Source organism: Buceros rhinoceros, unplaced genomic scaffold (assembly GCF_000710305.1).
Source record: "Buceros rhinoceros silvestris isolate BGI_N320 unplaced genomic scaffold, ASM71030v1 scaffold4588, whole genome shotgun sequence".
NCBI classification, from domain to species: domain Eukaryota; kingdom Metazoa; phylum Chordata; class Aves; order Bucerotiformes; family Bucerotidae; genus Buceros; species Buceros rhinoceros.
The window spans coordinates 14,298-30,722 of record NW_010424969.1 but is presented as its reverse complement, the minus strand read 5'-3'; the positions used below and the strand labels follow the sequence as shown (position 1 = coordinate 30,722).

The 16,425-nt window shown below is 38.6% G+C and overlaps 1 protein-coding gene across 1 annotated transcript in view; it reads left to right on the top strand.

The window, feature by feature from the left end:
• KCNT2 (potassium channel, subfamily T, member 2) overlaps positions 1-16,425 on the top strand; it is a 69,183-nt gene that overhangs the window by 45,631 nt on the left and 7,127 nt on the right. The window contains exons 16-19 of the mRNA XM_010140966.1: positions 2,931-3,042; positions 8,775-8,876; positions 11,620-11,703; positions 13,027-13,155. Coding sequence (XP_010139268.1) covers positions 2,931-3,042; positions 8,775-8,876; positions 11,620-11,703; positions 13,027-13,155 — 427 coding nt within the window. The remainder of the gene's footprint in view (positions 1-2,930; positions 3,043-8,774; positions 8,877-11,619; positions 11,704-13,026; positions 13,156-16,425) is intronic.

The window sequence follows — 16,425 nt, the reverse complement described above, 5'->3', positions numbered from 1 at the left end:
CTGACGTTATTCCCTTATTTACGTAAAGTAATAATCCTGCTTTTCCAGAAGAGTGCGTCCCCCACACACCTTAGAAGACAAATGCATTGTTTGTTACTGCAGGATTATTACCGTTTTTAAGTCTAGAAACTGTTCCATACCGGTGAAGATTGCGACACAACACCATCTGACTTAATTGTAGTTGAAAGGAGTAAAGAAGCATGACTCAGATGGTCGCACTGACTAAGAAAGGAAACCTCCAATCCTTTGAATGGGAAAGAACAAGTAAGCTTAGTTTAAAAATACAAGGAGAAATTACTAATTTTGGATCGTGTCCTAGAGATGCTTTTCACTTTTTAATATGAAATATGAAGCCGACTGTTGAGTCACTATTGACAGTTATTAGTCCATCTCAGAAAAATAGTGGGTGTCCTCAGACAGTAGGTCTGTACTGGAAGGAGTGTTTATATTTACTCTTAAATCCATTAATTAATTAATAGAAAGCAAATGTTGCTGTTTGTGTTTGGGAGATGTGTTTTTAAGATTGATGTTTCTTCAACATCTTGAAGACTTACGTTTCAAATACCGCAAGAAGCCTACTGACAGTAGTACACCAAACAAGCCATAGTTTGGCTGGTACCTAGCAGTTAGCACCAATTTATAGATAAACCAAGTGAGGTGTTATGATGTCATTAGATTGTTTCCTTAGTTTGTCTTTTTGGTTCAGGGAAGAACTAATTGTATCGCTGGCTTGTCTGATTCACAAATACCAGTTCAACAGCAACCCATGTTTTCCATCAGGCTGATTAGGACTTTCTCCACCCCATCCAGCCCTTTTTTACCAGAAGGGGATAGAAAAGAGGCATCTTTGCATAGAAGTAGCCTGCTCTGGTCCTGAAAGCTTGCGGACAATGTGCCTTACACCCACAGCAAAAGGCAGTCTGGCCCCGACTACCTGGAGAGTCATTTTCCCCTAATTCCACTAAGAGGCACTCATAAGTAAAATAGAATTTTTACCAATACCGTATTTTTACCATGCTTCCTAATATGGATCAGTTTTCATACCTTGGTGATGAATTAAACCCATCCTTAACAGAAACAAAGTAACTTGCATGTTTTCTGTAAGTTGTCTATATCATATCATTAGATCAGGTTTTAATTTCCTGTTGCTCTGTTTTGAATATTGCATTGTTAGTTTTCAAATACAGATGAATGCTTTTCCTTTACTGCAGCAATACAAAAATATTTCCAGCCAGCAGAAGCTTAAGTAATTCTATGCTACCTGATACAGAATTCATGCACGGGAAATTGATTCTCCTTCCCCAGAACTTTAACACATTTGTTAAACCAGTTAATAATCAGAAGTTCGTACCTGTAAGTGGGATGTTATCAGAATTTTTTTTTTTCATTTTTCATGAGCACTTCACAGGTTTTTATAACACACAGTAGACAAGTGAAGATGTACCACAGCTGCATCTCAAGGGTGTGGTTATCATGTATTTAATCTATGTATGTAAACTCCATTCACTGGGTTTAATCTTTAGCAGGACATTAGTAAACTCTATAACACTACTCTGTAACACTACCAGACTTAGGTAAGAGCTAGAAAATACAGAAATTCCTGAGCACGCACAATGACTTTGGAACTACAGCACATGCGAATGGTTATTGGTAAGTGATTCATGTCGTCGCCCAGTTTGCCAAGCCATTTCTCCCTATATGATCACATTTCACGTTCACAGGGACTTGCTAACTGCTAACATGAGAATGGCTAGCATTCCCACCGTCCCGTGATCGTATGTTCAGAACATGTTTGGGGTCACACGATCATTACCAGTCTACGTTTTCAGCGTCACAGAACCTAGGAAACTGTGCTGCACTAATATGGCATTATCATGTACTAGCAGGTAGTTCAGACACGTTTCCCCACATTTAGGCTCTGCTTGAATTGCAATTTCAGTGAAGTTCCTCCCTACAAAAATGAGGGAAAAAACTTGCAAAAAGTTACATAAGATTCTATTTGACACTAACTTACTAAATTGAGCTTTCAAGGCAATCACTTTATTTTTTATCTGAATGAAACACAATCCACATTAATGATGTCTTAGTACTACAATTATCTATTGTCACATGTAGATAAGTACTTTCAGGATCAGCAGAACAGATTACAAATGCACATCTCATTTTCTGATGCTCATCTGTAGAGGAAATACTCAAATAATAATGTGAATTCTGTTCCAAGTTGTTTAGTATTTGCCTAGCAAAAACTACAAATTTCTTTCTAGTTCTTAGTGCCCTGAGGGCTGTGGAGAGGCTCTTCAATCGGCTTAACAAAAATCTGTGGAGTTCAGCCAGATCAGAGTTAAACTTTCTTGACTGTTTTTTGTAATTGGAAGCCTGAACTAGTGTTAAGTTATAAACAATTTGTATATGCAAATTTCAAAGTATACATAAGCACACATTTTCTCAGCAGCTCCCATGAACTGCCAATTTTCATCTGTGTTGCTCAGTCTGTGCACACTGCGTATAAACAGAATAAAACAAAAGAAATGGAAGCAGCACATAAGCCAGCTCTAATAAAATGTTAGCTTACACACAACCAGATGCTAAATGCAGGCGATATAGTTTTGCATTTTCTGTTGTTTCCTACAGATTTTTAGGAATTATTAAATAAAATCTCTGGTAATGAAATTAAGTGGTTCCTTTCTAGCATTAAAATATTTTGTAAGCTCAACCTTTGAATATGTGCTTGCTGCTTTGAATTCTACAGAGAATATGTTGTAGTTTCCCCTGCTATTATACCAGCATTGCACTGTGCCAAAAAACACCACAGGTTTCAGGTACTTCAGTAACAGCAGGGACATGAGCACAAGCTATAGCATTATGTGGAGCCTTATATTTGTGAATCGTTATAATTAAATGTGTAACCGATACATTCTTTTAAAATACAGGTTGTTCTCAAGCCTAAGCATTATCACAGAACTAACTCACCCAGCCAACATGAGATTCATGCAGTTCAGAGCCAAAGACTGCTATTCTCTTGCTCTGTCCAAATTAGAAAAGGTAAGGAGATATGCCTCTCCCGCCCCCAATTTAAATCTTATCATTTTAACACTTTTTCTGGCTTTGTAACAATACTTTCAAAACAAGTAGAAATTCTGAAATGGTTTTGTGGTTGCACAGCTGACGTAAAAGATTATTTTCTTTCAAATTCTACCCTCATTAAGAATGAGGTTTGATATGAGCTCCTTCCCTTTACAATATGATACTAATCCACCAAGCCTCTGGACAGAGGTGGACGTGGAATTTGCTGAAGGAAAATTTAATATTTTTGGATAACTGAATATTTACACCTAATATGGTTTTCAAAGAGACTGCCACAGGCAATTAATGTACAAAATATTTTAACAGACTAAACACTTAAAACATATACAGCTTTTATTATAATGCACTTTTAATCCACTTCACTTTAGAGGCACTATAATTACATGTTCTGCATATGTTGCCATATATCTGATATTACTTTCAGGAAGAATAAGCTGGAACAGGCTGGAATCACGCATCGCCAGTTTACATAGTGCCAACAGCTGGGTGCTGCCTTCAAGACTATGTTCCAACATAACTTAGTTCCTTAGTGTACTATAACAGACAGCAGTTTTTTCTTTCTTTTAAACATATTTTCCTAATCCATGCAGTTTAGGGGAGGTAAGAATAGTAATCGCTTTCCCAGTATGTGGTATCTACACTTGCTTCTGGAATACTCTGTGGGTGTAGCCTGTCTACTTCAATGCAGTGAAACCAGGTTTTTTATCTTTGTTCTCTTTCTTGCTTTACATAGGCTCCTTCATTTTTCCAACAACGGTTCAGGAAATCATTAGAAATATTGTAATTTCTTCCCTATCTTAATTATTTATTGTGCTAATGTAAAGCTGGGAATATAGATTGGAAGATGAACAGTTAATTTAATTAGCTTCCTATCCAAACTATGCTATGCTGAAAGAGAGAGATAAACTATGTTAAAGAAAGAACATTTTATTCATTGCTGTTGCTATTCCACACACATTTCATCTTAACATTTGCAGAAAGCAATTCACAGGTGATGTTCTAGTTCATTGGGTGTTCCGGAACTCCCTCATGCAAAATGAAAGGGAATAAAAAACTCAAAAATAATGTAGTGCAGCCAAATGTACAGTTGATTGTTATTTCTGCATTAAGTGCCTCATTTTCAGAAAGAAAGATTACAGAAGTCAGGCAAGTTGCCTTCAGGTAGCACTGAAAAACACACACAAAACTGAATGTTCAACTTAATGGGCTGCAGAAGAAAGCTGTGCAAATCAAAAAAGGTCATCTGCTGTTGCAGCTGCAACTTTCCCCATTTTACAGCTAAATAAATCTGAACACCAAATTCAGCACTGACACAGGAGAAGGCAAGGGCCCTTATATAACAAAGAAAAAATAAAACACCCATGTTCTAAACTTAAAGCTTACATTCTCTGTTTGCCTTAGATAAGAAAAACTGAAGTAACCACTCCCTCTTTCCTGAAAGAAAGGGTTTAAAATGTCTTAGATAAGACTTCAGTTTTCTATGTTTTTTTTTTTTTAAGTTTTCTAAGTAAATACCGCAGGTGCTAACTGAACAGTAAAAGTTCTAAACTTTTAAGTGATCATTTTAAAATACATGCAAGCTCCTGTATCTTGTAATCAAACTAACGCTGTGATTATTTTATCTTCCACGGGGAGAAGCACGTACTCGTTAGGCGAGCGGAAACCTATCCAGTTTAGCCCAGTATATCTGCAGTGATAGACACAAAGCCAGGCTGCTGCTTTTCACCTTTGATTAAGAAGGTGGCATGCTGTCCCTGTTTGTTTTTAATATTGTTCAGGTTTTAAGCAGATTTGAAGTAACATTAAGTTATAAAAAATAAATTGGTACCTCTTAATTGGTGTCTTACTTTAGATGGATCTCTAATGATTTACATTGGCTAAATGTCTTAAACTGTAAGTAAATAGCATACACATTTGTCTGTTGAACTGGCAAGGTTTTGAAAGCTGCTCCAGATCAACAGCAGAAAATGAATCTGGTTCTTGACAAAAATGTAGAACAGCATCAATAGGAACGCACAGTCCAAAATATTGTAAACCTTCATAGACGTGAAATGTTATCAATCCAAAATCAATCCAAAATCCCTTATGTCAAGAAAGGTGCTGTAAAGAGGTTTCCATGCCCAGATTTCTGATCAGTCTGTGGCTAACATGGTTAACAACTGACATTTACCAAAATTAACAGTGCACCAACTGTTCCCTGTAGTATGCCACTACCTCCGTCACCTCTTAGAGGTTCTTGCCTGAACCCCACCCCCCAGTATCCCCGTATGTATATTAAAGCAACACAACAGTTACAGCCTAGAATAGCAGTTCCCATATTACTGTCTGCAGAGGAGGAGAATATATTAAATCAAGATAGGCCCTAGATCTCTTCCAGCCACTGACAGAGTGGCCAAAACAGGGCTTCAGGTTAGTGTGAGGTTGGTACTTTCTTACTGGTATCATACAAGTAACTGTTATCAAGGAAAAGGTACTTACTTAGAAATAGTAGAAAGATAAAACCATGAGAAAGAACCCTAAAAAGGATTTGATACAAATATAAATGGAGATAGAAAAGAGGGAAATAAACTGGAAAGCTTATGAACTTGACCTTCTGGACAAATATTCTCTGGTATTCTATGAAATTATTACTTCATTTATATGAAATTTTATGAATTATATGTATTATATGAAAAGCCAAAAGGAAATAATTAACTTCAAATTAAATAGCCTGTGTAGAGGAAGCGCATGCTAAGAACTTCTCAAAACCACAAGAGCACATCTGTTACTACTTGGAAAGCACTGAAAATTCTGAACTTCATGACGTGAGCAAAGCCACAAACATAGGAATGCTGAGGACGACGATCTCCATCTGTGAAGTTCTACAGGACACACTCATGCCATGATCTTTTATTTATGTTCCTAGAAATAATCTGTGATTTTAAGTAGTTACATACCCTTCCTCATTAATTCCAAGAAGTGTCAGGGAAGGAGTTACTAGATATCAAACTTTTGAAATAAAAACTGCTGGGGCATTCAGGCACATTTCTGGCTTCTACATCTACAAGCATTCTCTGGAACGCAAGTAAGTCTGTAAGTGATAAAGCAGAACTCAACGCAAAGTGCCTGAGGAAAAAGTTGTATTTCTCACAAACTTCTTTTAAGCAAGAGTTTAAAAAAAAAAAAAACAAAACAACAAGCCTGTAAGAAAAGATGGAAGGAAACAATATAAGAAATTTAAAATAAAAGCAAAGAATAAATTTCTAAGCTTCTATTTTAAAATAAAACATATAAGAACATCCTTATGTTTACTATAATAATTTTGGGTAAGAATCAAAATTATTTCCCAAATATTTCTGGCCTTATCCCATCGTTTGTGGCACAAAACCAGAATCTGCTGCAAATTTCTCTAATCGGATGGAAGTATAAACAAACCTCAGGCACATGGTAGGAGGATAGCCGATTCCCTAGAAAATATTTCATGGTGTGGATCCAGAAGGATTTGATGTTATGTATGTTACAATATGCATGTAGTTTTAATTTTGAAGTATTTGTTGTAAAACAAATCTTACCGTCTTTTCCGTAACTCACACAACTTTTTATTCTCAGTAGCAATTGAAGAAAAATATCTTGACTGCACTAAAACACTCAAATACATGAGATTGAACTGCAAAAGAAATACCTAAGTTCTTGTTTCTGTGGCTTGCACCAGTAAGCACAGTGACACGCTTACCTAAGTAAAGTGTTCTTGGTGTAATTAGACAGCTTTCTTCTTCAGCTGTCCGGAGTACTCAGCTGGCTAGAAACACCCCTTTGCTGCTCAGCCATCTGAGCACATGTGTGTCTGTGAGGAGACCCGACTCTGTCTACATGTACGCATTTCTTATGGAGGACATTCTAATATAAGCCAGTAGCATTTAGTCAGAATATAGAGAATGTTTGGAATAAAAAAAAAAACAAAAAACAAAAAACAAAAACAACAACACACAGCCCTGAAGTAATAATTGTATTGCCTTAAAAATTTTGTCAATCTCTTCAGATTAAAGGGGTTTCAGAGGTGACATTTTATAAAGCACAGATTACTGTCACAGTTTTTAAGTTATTTGCTGTGTATTTTTATCTGGAGAGGAGATTCTGTGTGTGTGACATCTTTTTCATCTGCATGTATATGAGGCTACAGAAATCAACAGGTACAACTAGACTATCCAACAATGACAAAGAGGGGTTAGAATGCTGCGTCAACAAAACTAATAGTTAGAGCAGACTGCTCATTTCCATAGCACAGAATCAGACCGTGGTTAGGGTTGGAAGGGACCTCTGAAGGTCATCTTGCCTAAGGTGCCTGCTTAAGCAGGGCCACCTAGAGCCCGTTGCTCAGGACGATGTCTTTTTTCTCTTAAGAGGGAGACTCCACAACCTCGCTGGGCAACCTGTGCCAGTACTCAGTCACCGTAAAAGTGTTTTTCCTAACATTCAGGAGTTGTGTTACAGTTGGTGCCCAGTGCTTCTTGTCCTGTCCCCTAGGCACTGCTGAAAAGAGCCTGTCATCTCTACATGCTCCCTTCTGGTATTTATACACATTGATGAGATTCTTCCCGGGCCTGATTCTTCCAGAGCTGTTCTCTGGGCTAAACAGTCCCAGCTCTTCCTCAGCCTTTTCTCACAGAGGAGATGCACTAGTCCCTTGATCATTTAGTGGTGCTTTTCTGCACTACCTTCAGTAGCTCCATCTCTCCCTGTACTGGGGAACCTAGAACTGGACACAGTATCCCAGGTGTGGTGTCACCAGTGCTGAGTATTGGGAAAGGATCACTTTCCTCAACCCACTGGCAGCAATCCTCCTAGTGCAGCCCAGTACACCATTTAGCCTTCTTCACACAGAGACACATTGCTGGCTCATGTTCAGCTTGGTGTCCACCAGGACCCCCAGGGTCTTTTTCACCAAGCTGCTTGCCAGCATGTTCTGTTGCATATATATGCGGTAGACGTGTCTCAGTTCCAAGACATGTAACATTTCTGTACTTTGAGAACACATTCTTCATGACAGCTCTGAACTAAAAACTTACTATTTCCTCTCTTCTTAAAAATAGCAAAGTCACATCCAACCTATAGTTTTACTGTCTGGTAACAGAAGAAAATAGGAGGCACAATTTGGTGTGATTCCTCTGCCAGTGAGATGTGATAAGAGAAAAAAATATAGTTATGTTTTTCTGCATCTGTTCCCTGGGAGCATCAGTGCAAGAAGTTTCTACCCCAGTCCATGTGTGATCTCCTCCCATGTCCTCATGTTCGCTGCAATACCGTTTCTTCCCTTTTGCATCAGATTCTGTTCATGTTTCATGCTCTTGTTCCTAGTAGACTGTCTGGACCTGAATGAGAGTCCAACGTCAGCACCAAGGAACTGGAGCAGGAATAACAAGAGCTTTGCTCTAAGCATAGTTGAAATCCCTCAATAATTTTGAAAATGATCTGATAGAATATGCCCATGAAATTTGAGTTGGGGTTATTGAAGCAACATATGCATTAAGCAAAATCTTGTAACCTGAAAAGCTGTAAGTACTGAATAAAGATGCTACATATTTGTAGAAAGAAACTCTACTTAGAGTAAAACAATTTTACACTTTTGACCTCTTTCAAGGCAATATCATTTTGCTATTTTTATAGTCAAAACCAGCACTGAAAGTATTTTCTATTTTTTAATTCCTTAACAGAAAGAGCGGGAGAAGGGATCTAATCTGGCATTTATGTTTCGACTACCCTTTGCTGCTGGCAGGGTTTTCAGCGTCAGTATGTTGGATACGCTGCTTTATCAGGTACTATGAACATTAATGGGACTTACCTCACCTATTATCACCTATCTAATTATAGAACAACCAAAAGCAAAAGATAATGGAGCATGTTCCGCATGATATACTAGCTCAGTTATCGACCTAAAAATCACCCTTGCATGAATTCTGTTGTTTAACAATACAATACTGTTTCTCCGTACTGAAATAAGTGGGATAGTTTTGATAATGCCTGTGTAAAATACAGATTATACAGACTAACAACGCTTGTGCTCTGCAACAGAAAGGCAGGGACCATTCCCACAAAGCAGTGTCTCTGACCATGAAGATCAATATAATTACTTTTATGAGTAATTTTTCAGTCAGCTGCACTTGCTGGTAGAGGCCTCCATTATTATGTCCTATCCTCTTGCTCATGTTGAGTAAACCTCCAGATGACCAGTCATCGTATCTTAAAGTAATTATTCTGGCCCTAACAAGGAATACATGCAGTGGTTACAAACAGACAGTGGGGGAAGAAGAGGCAACACACAGAACCTTGTTGCCCAAGAATCCAGGACAGAGCACTGCATGCAAGAAAAGGTGACGACAGTCAGTGGGGATAAGGAAAGGACAGCAGCATCAGACAGCTGAAGAAAAGCATGTATCAGGATATATAGGGTTAGGAGAAATGAAGATAGTGGTTGTTGGTTTTAGGGTGGAAAGAGAGGAGGATATTGCCCTTGCTCCTCAGCAATGACCACCTTTCTGCACACTCTGACATATTGGGATGCCCAAGCAGCAGCTCCTGGCACTAGCCTTCAGGAATCTTGCGACACAGAATAAGCAGAAATACCACCATGGCCCATGTAGTCTGCTCACCTAAGCAGCCCCCTACTTTGCCAATACCTCGAGGTAGCCTGTGGAAGCTTCTGTATTCAAGCACTAAGCACTCTTTCAGGAAGTTCTTTTACTTGGTAATTTCTAAACTTTTCTTAAAAAGTCATTAATGTATAAAAGACATAGGACAAGTACCAAAAGCAGATAAGACAACAGAAGTGACTCCATTTATAAATTCTAAATGTTTTAGAAATAAATGTATTTGGTTATAAAACATGCTTTTAATCATTTCCCAGAGTATCAAAAACTCGTATGGCAAAGCTTTAAAAAGTAGATTAATACATCTGTATAGAAACAGGTTTGTCGTCATCAACAACTGCTGCATAAGTACCTTCAGGATTTTGGTTTTGCTCCTAGACACTTTTCTTAGTTAGGCGCGCAGAGCGCACCGATGTATCGTGGCTGCATCACATGGCTCTTTCCCCCTCAGGGGCACTTCGAGCGCCTCTGTATAGAGGGTGCAGTGCGCAGCAGTTAATTTACTAAAGGTGCATGATGCACACTACAACTTAAAGACTAAAACCATTCATTAGAAAGTGGTTTTTGCACTCAAATTTCACCTGTTCTTTCTTTGAACTCCTACTGCTCAGGTGAACTGTCAGTTTTCAAGAATTGCCTTTCTTATTCCAAGTTACAAATAATACGACAGGAAGTACTGTCTGTTCTTCTTCATGGTCCCATCCTTTTCTGTATGATCTTCTACATACAAGGAACAGAAAAATGACATGTGAGACAGTTCATCTGGTACGTCCTATTTGAGGCCAAAAGAAAAGCCTTTGCATTATTTTTAGGACACTGACTGAAACATGAAAACTTGGTTTACCAAAACCTTGTAAGTACACTTGGTAATCTAACGATAATTCTGCAGCACAAATGACGCAGCCAAGATAACAAATCAGCGAAGGTTACAAAAAATACTGTTCAAGAAGGTGCACATTGGCGTTTACCCTGTAACAATTAGAAGACTACCAGTACAAAAAATAATAGTTGAATCACTATGTATCAAGCTAAATCTGTCTAGCTTCTGAGTTTGAAGAAATTCAGGTGCTATAACGCTAAAGGATTTATACAACACCTTAATAAGATATCTCTTCATTAAAACCAATTTGCGAGCTCTATATCTGCATTAAGCCAAAAGAGCTAACTGCAAGTTGTGTTCCCACAAGGACTGATAGCCTGCCTTGAACGCTGCCCTACTATATCTAAGAAGAGGCGGCAATGAACAGTCCCACCACAGTTAGCAGACCACCCACCTCACCCTCTGATTCCAGCAGCCCCACTCATAAGGAAGAGAAATATTTGTGATTTTAGATGATCTAGTGTCTGTTTCTGTCTTAGCCTACCCTTAATTCCTACCTTTTAACCAACCAGCAGAACACTGTTAGCAAAGCAACAAGCCTGACCTAAGGCAGATCAACCCTTTAAAAAGTAGATGGATTAGTGAAGGAAATGGCTCATTTGAATTCACATAGCAGCAGTCTCACCTGTATTCAGTGCCTCAGACACACAGAACCCAGGGCAGCATTTCTTTTGCAAGAAGAGTTTGTTGTTACAATTTCACACCCAATAAGGCCAACACCTTACTTGATTGATCTCGCATCTACATTCCTCTTTGCTTTCATGGTGCCTTACTATGCCTTACTCTCTTTGAATCAGGTATGTACGTTGCGTGCATATGCAGAACCAAATATAAGAACTTGTGTGTAAGTAGGTTCAGCTCAAAGAAATGGATAGCTGTTTCTGCACCGATTAAGAGACTTAGAAGAGATTGATTTTAAACACAGATGTACAATTTCTTTTAAATCCACACATGGTGCTAATGGTTACCTGCTCATCTGTTCATTAAAGCTTTTTCTTTTCTTTTCCATCTCTCCTATTAAAAATCTTGCAGTCATTTGTGAAAGATTATATGATTTCTATTACAAGACTTCTGCTGGGACTTGATACCACACCAGGATCTGGGTTTCTTTGTTCTGTAAGTTATTTTAAAAAAAAAAAATTATTACAGAGTACCAGAGAAGATTCTGTACCATCTGAAAAAATCTCTCCACCTTCTTTGTACAGCACTTCCTTTTGTGAAAGCCCAAGAAAGGCCATCCGTTTCCTTTTCCACCAGGGGAGAAGACAAGTAAATTATATGGAAAATGCAATACATTCTATAAAGCACAAAGGCAAATAGGAATAGGAAAGCACAGGAAAAGTGCATTTTGTATGAAATAGCAGTGGCAGTTCAGCAACCAATTTTAAAAATTAAATATATAAAAACCAGGATGTATTGTACCTGTATTGTCCAGCCTGGCTAGCAGTTACACACAACATTATTTCAGAACACCCGTTTCCACCACCTGCTATAAAGGGCAGAACTGGACCTTACAAAGATAAGAGGTATTAAATGACACTAGTTTAGGTCTCAAACTTCAGAAGTCATCTTGTTATGATGTATGTCAATATTCCCCAATGCAGAGTTTATTTTTTATATTTTTATATGTATACACACACCAAAAAAACCACAATAAAAATTCTTTTTTTATCAAAAATAAAACCCACCTTCCTGTTTTCTCCCACACTTATTACACCCCAGGTGGCAAACATGTAAACAGAAGTTATTTACCAATTGCTTTTTGGGGAACTCTAAGAATTGTAGGATGTTGTTCTCAAAAAAGGAGTCACTGATGGTTTAAGAATGTTACGTAAATAAAAAAAATTATGCATTTGTTGGTCAATCATTAAATTTTGTTACAGTGAATCTCTGAAAAGGGTTTCACATCTTGAAGTAAAGCTGGTGTAATGGTAATGAAATACTTGAGATTAATTTAAAACTTTCTTATGCCATTTATGCTTAGTGTATTACTTTTTCTCTACTCCTTTCTCCCCAAATACTCAGCCTGCAGTCTAGTGAACAGTTATCTGGCTACATTCAAAATACTCGAGCATTCTTCAGTCTGTCCATCACCAGTTTCTTACTGCTGCCAAGATTTATTTCATTCTTCCATATTTTAGTCAGATATGAGTGCTGGACAAAGGATGCCATTTAAGTTTAAGTAATTTGAAAACAAGAACAGAAGTAGTTCTATAAGAATGAACCATTTGCACTGCAACATATCCTAGACAGGGATAGAACAAAAATAAGTGTCTACAAACTCAGTAGAAATTTGAGATTTCTTGTGCAGCAAAGGCACAATACTATAATATGATCATTACCAGCTAGAGTTAGTTTTAAAAGATTTTGAAGATTACTAGAGTGAACAAGTGATAAGCCCTCAAGAGCTAAAAGACCTTCGTATTATTATTTGTTCAGATGAAAATCACAGAAGAAGATCTGTGGATTAGGACATATGCCAGACTATATCAGAAACTATGTTCTTCTACAGGAGACATTCCAATTGGAGTCTACAGGACAGAATCCCAAAAGCTTACAACGTCCGAGGTATGTCAGTTTACTGTACTTCTCTTTGAATTAGATTACAGAGTGTGCAATGTTCTCTGCTCCTCATAAGAATGGGAGCCACTTAAATATTATGAATGCCACATCTGCAAAGGCACAGAATTCCAGTAACCCGCTGAAGGTCTCCCCCTGCCGAGTTAACAGTTGCACTAACTCAGAGCTCACGCTGAGTCCCAGAATTCGTGAATACCCAGACCCAGTCTGTGGACTTTCACTCCTGTGCTCAGCTACAGAGAACTGACTGACTGAAAACAGGGGGCAGCTCAGGCACAGACAGGACGGGCTGGGACCGTTACCTGTAGTCTGAACTCGTGTGGTGACCAACAGCAGTATCCATTACAAGCTGTGCGACCAGGTCCTGTATCAGAGGTGACAAGTATGTCAACACTTCATCTCAAAACAGGTGGCATTTTAGTATTCACATGAATTTCTAACTAGAAATTACCAACAATTGTTATTAAACATACTGTGGGATTTCTCTAAATTTAGCTGCCAGTGGTAATTTTTGTATATATGTATTTATGTGTCTGAAATATAAATGTATATATTTCTCCCTATGTAATGAATGACAAAAATACTTTTTTCCACTATTTAATATAGATTGTTTGTGCAGCTTTTATTTCTGTCATGTAAAAACCATTTGCTTCTGTGACCATTAATACTGCCATCTCATTAAACCATGGCTCCAATACAGCTCCAAAATGCAAGTGAGCAACAACTTTCTCCTTCCTTCTGAAATACTCAGACATAGTTTACTGATTTCCAAGAGAGACAATTTGTATTTTCTTTTCCATATTTCAGAAGAATGTTGTAAAACATTAAACCATTTAATGCTTAACTGCAAGATTTGTCTTGAAGGAAGGACATTCAGTTGATTAAAAAAGGGGGTTACAAAAAGCTATGCAAGATTCCACCAAGTTCAGTAATGTCTTTTTTTGTGATGAGCCACCAGTACCCCTACAGGTGGCTTTTACGGCATAGCCAGAGGACTGTGTCATTACAATAACATCAGCTGATTTTTTAAAATGTAGCAGCATGAACATAATCCATCAAAATCATTCCTTGGAGAAGAATACATGCAGCATTACTGTTAATATGAAATAAAGTCTGTCATAGCTTTCAACAAGAGGACATGCCAGATTTTTAAAAACATCAATAAATAACAATTAGCATGACAGAATCCTCAGCAACGCTTTTATTCTGACAGTCACAGCTGACTATTTAACTTCAGATTCAAAAAAGAGAATCAAGAACAGTTGAACCATGAGCATACAACATGTTGTAAAGAACGGTGGCCTGCTTTTTCCTTCCTGCATTTTCATGTGCTTTCAAACGTAAAGGCTGACTAGCAAACAGCATCTTTCCTGGGGGAAAAAATATATAGAAGTTATAAAAGTTACACTCATGTTTTCCACATCAACTCTTTTTGTTTGTTTGTTTGCGGGGGTGGGGGGTAAGTATACACACTCAAATCTTCTGAGGCAAGCTTAACTGATAAATTAAAGATCTTTCACATGCTTTTCTGAAAACAGGGTTTGGGACCATAGGTCACTTAACTCTAAACTCACAATTTTACTGTAACGTTGGGAACCTCTGGAGCTGTACAACATGCAGCCGTTCAAGGGCTTGACCGGACGAGAACCAGGTTTAGTTTAAGATAGCTATTGAGTATCTTTTACAAATATGCAACTTCTTAGAACACTCAGACACGGAAACCAGCCTGGAAGCCACTGTCCAATAGATGAGAGGAGTTTTATTATTACTTCCTAGCAGTTTTCACAGGTAATCTCGTGAAGAGTTTGACTTAAACCACATAGAGGAAAAAGGCAGGTGGGGAGGGATCTCCTAGTTAAGTTTTCAAATTGTCAGGAACTGGATGAATGTGGAAAAGTGGCACAGTATTTATTAAGTGAAGGAAAAGCATTTGTTCCTCTTTTTAAAAACCTCAAAGCTTTGAATGCAGAGCCCCAGTCTTATTTTCACATTTAAGTACTTCAGCATTTTCTTGTTTAGTGGGTGAGTGAGTGTGAAACCCTTCCCCCTCTAGAGAGGGGCAGAGGAATCTTCCCTAATCTGGCTCTTCCCTAGAATACAAAAGCAACCTCCAGCTCTGCCTCCAGGGTCTTTACAGGTAGATACCTACAAATGCAGAGATGCTGAAAGCTGTAATCTTTCTACATAGCGTTTCCTTTGAAGTTAAAGGAATTTTCAACAAATTTCACTAATAATATTAGTGTGGACTATAACTGTAGCTTTTCAATATATTAAGCTAGAAACAATTTTATAGTATTGTTGTGTAGAGGTTAAAAAAGTGAATTTTTATTTTTCTCAGGAAAAATGAACTAACTGTAATTTGAGACCTCCAATATGTGTATCAATTTGTGTGTAAACAGACAGTTTGGATTGCACACACCTGGAAGCTGTCAGTTAATGGTTAACTTGAGTCACAAGAAAAACTACTGATATTAATATTTGTGTGTACAATTTCTCCTTTGACACCCCTTTTTTGTAATATGCAAATTAGAAGTCCTTGTTTCGCTGTGACAGATAAATGTAATTCCTTTAAAAAGGAAGCGAGTTTTCAGTGATCTCGTTACTAAATAACGAGCACACCTAGCCTGCCTCAGTGACCCGGGCGGTGACTGTACCTGTGACTCAAACCATTTCCATTTCATTAAAAAAAGGATCAAAGTCTTCCTTACTGCCTGCGTAGCTGATTTTCTGTGGTTCCTGCTAAGCAGTCCACGCTTCTTTCTTTAGATTCACTTCTGTTTAAATTGTCTTTTGTTTTCTTTTTCCCCTTCCTTTGTCAGTCCCGAGAAACGGCTTCACAAGTAAGTATTTGCTTATTGTCTGCCTGTTTCTGGGTGTCGTGGTTGGAGCCCAGTAGGCAGTAAGCACCACACAGCTGCCCGATCGCTCGCTCCCTCCCTCCCAGTGGTGTGAGGGAGAGGTAAAAGTGGAAGGGTACAAGTGGGAAAACCCACGGGTTGAGCTAAAGAGAGTGTAACAGGTACAGCAAAGCCGCACGCACACGCCAGGCAAACCACGGAACTCAGTCTCCCCTCCCCGCGGGCAGGCAGGGATCAGCACCCCCAGGACAGCAGGGCTCCGCCGCCCGCAACGGCTACTCGGGAAGATGCGGCACAGCTCCCGAAGCGCCCCCTCCTCCTCCTCCTTCCCCGAGCTCCACACGCCGAGCGTGAGGCCAGGCGGTGCGGAACGTCCCTTCGGGCAGGAGGGGCGAGGTGT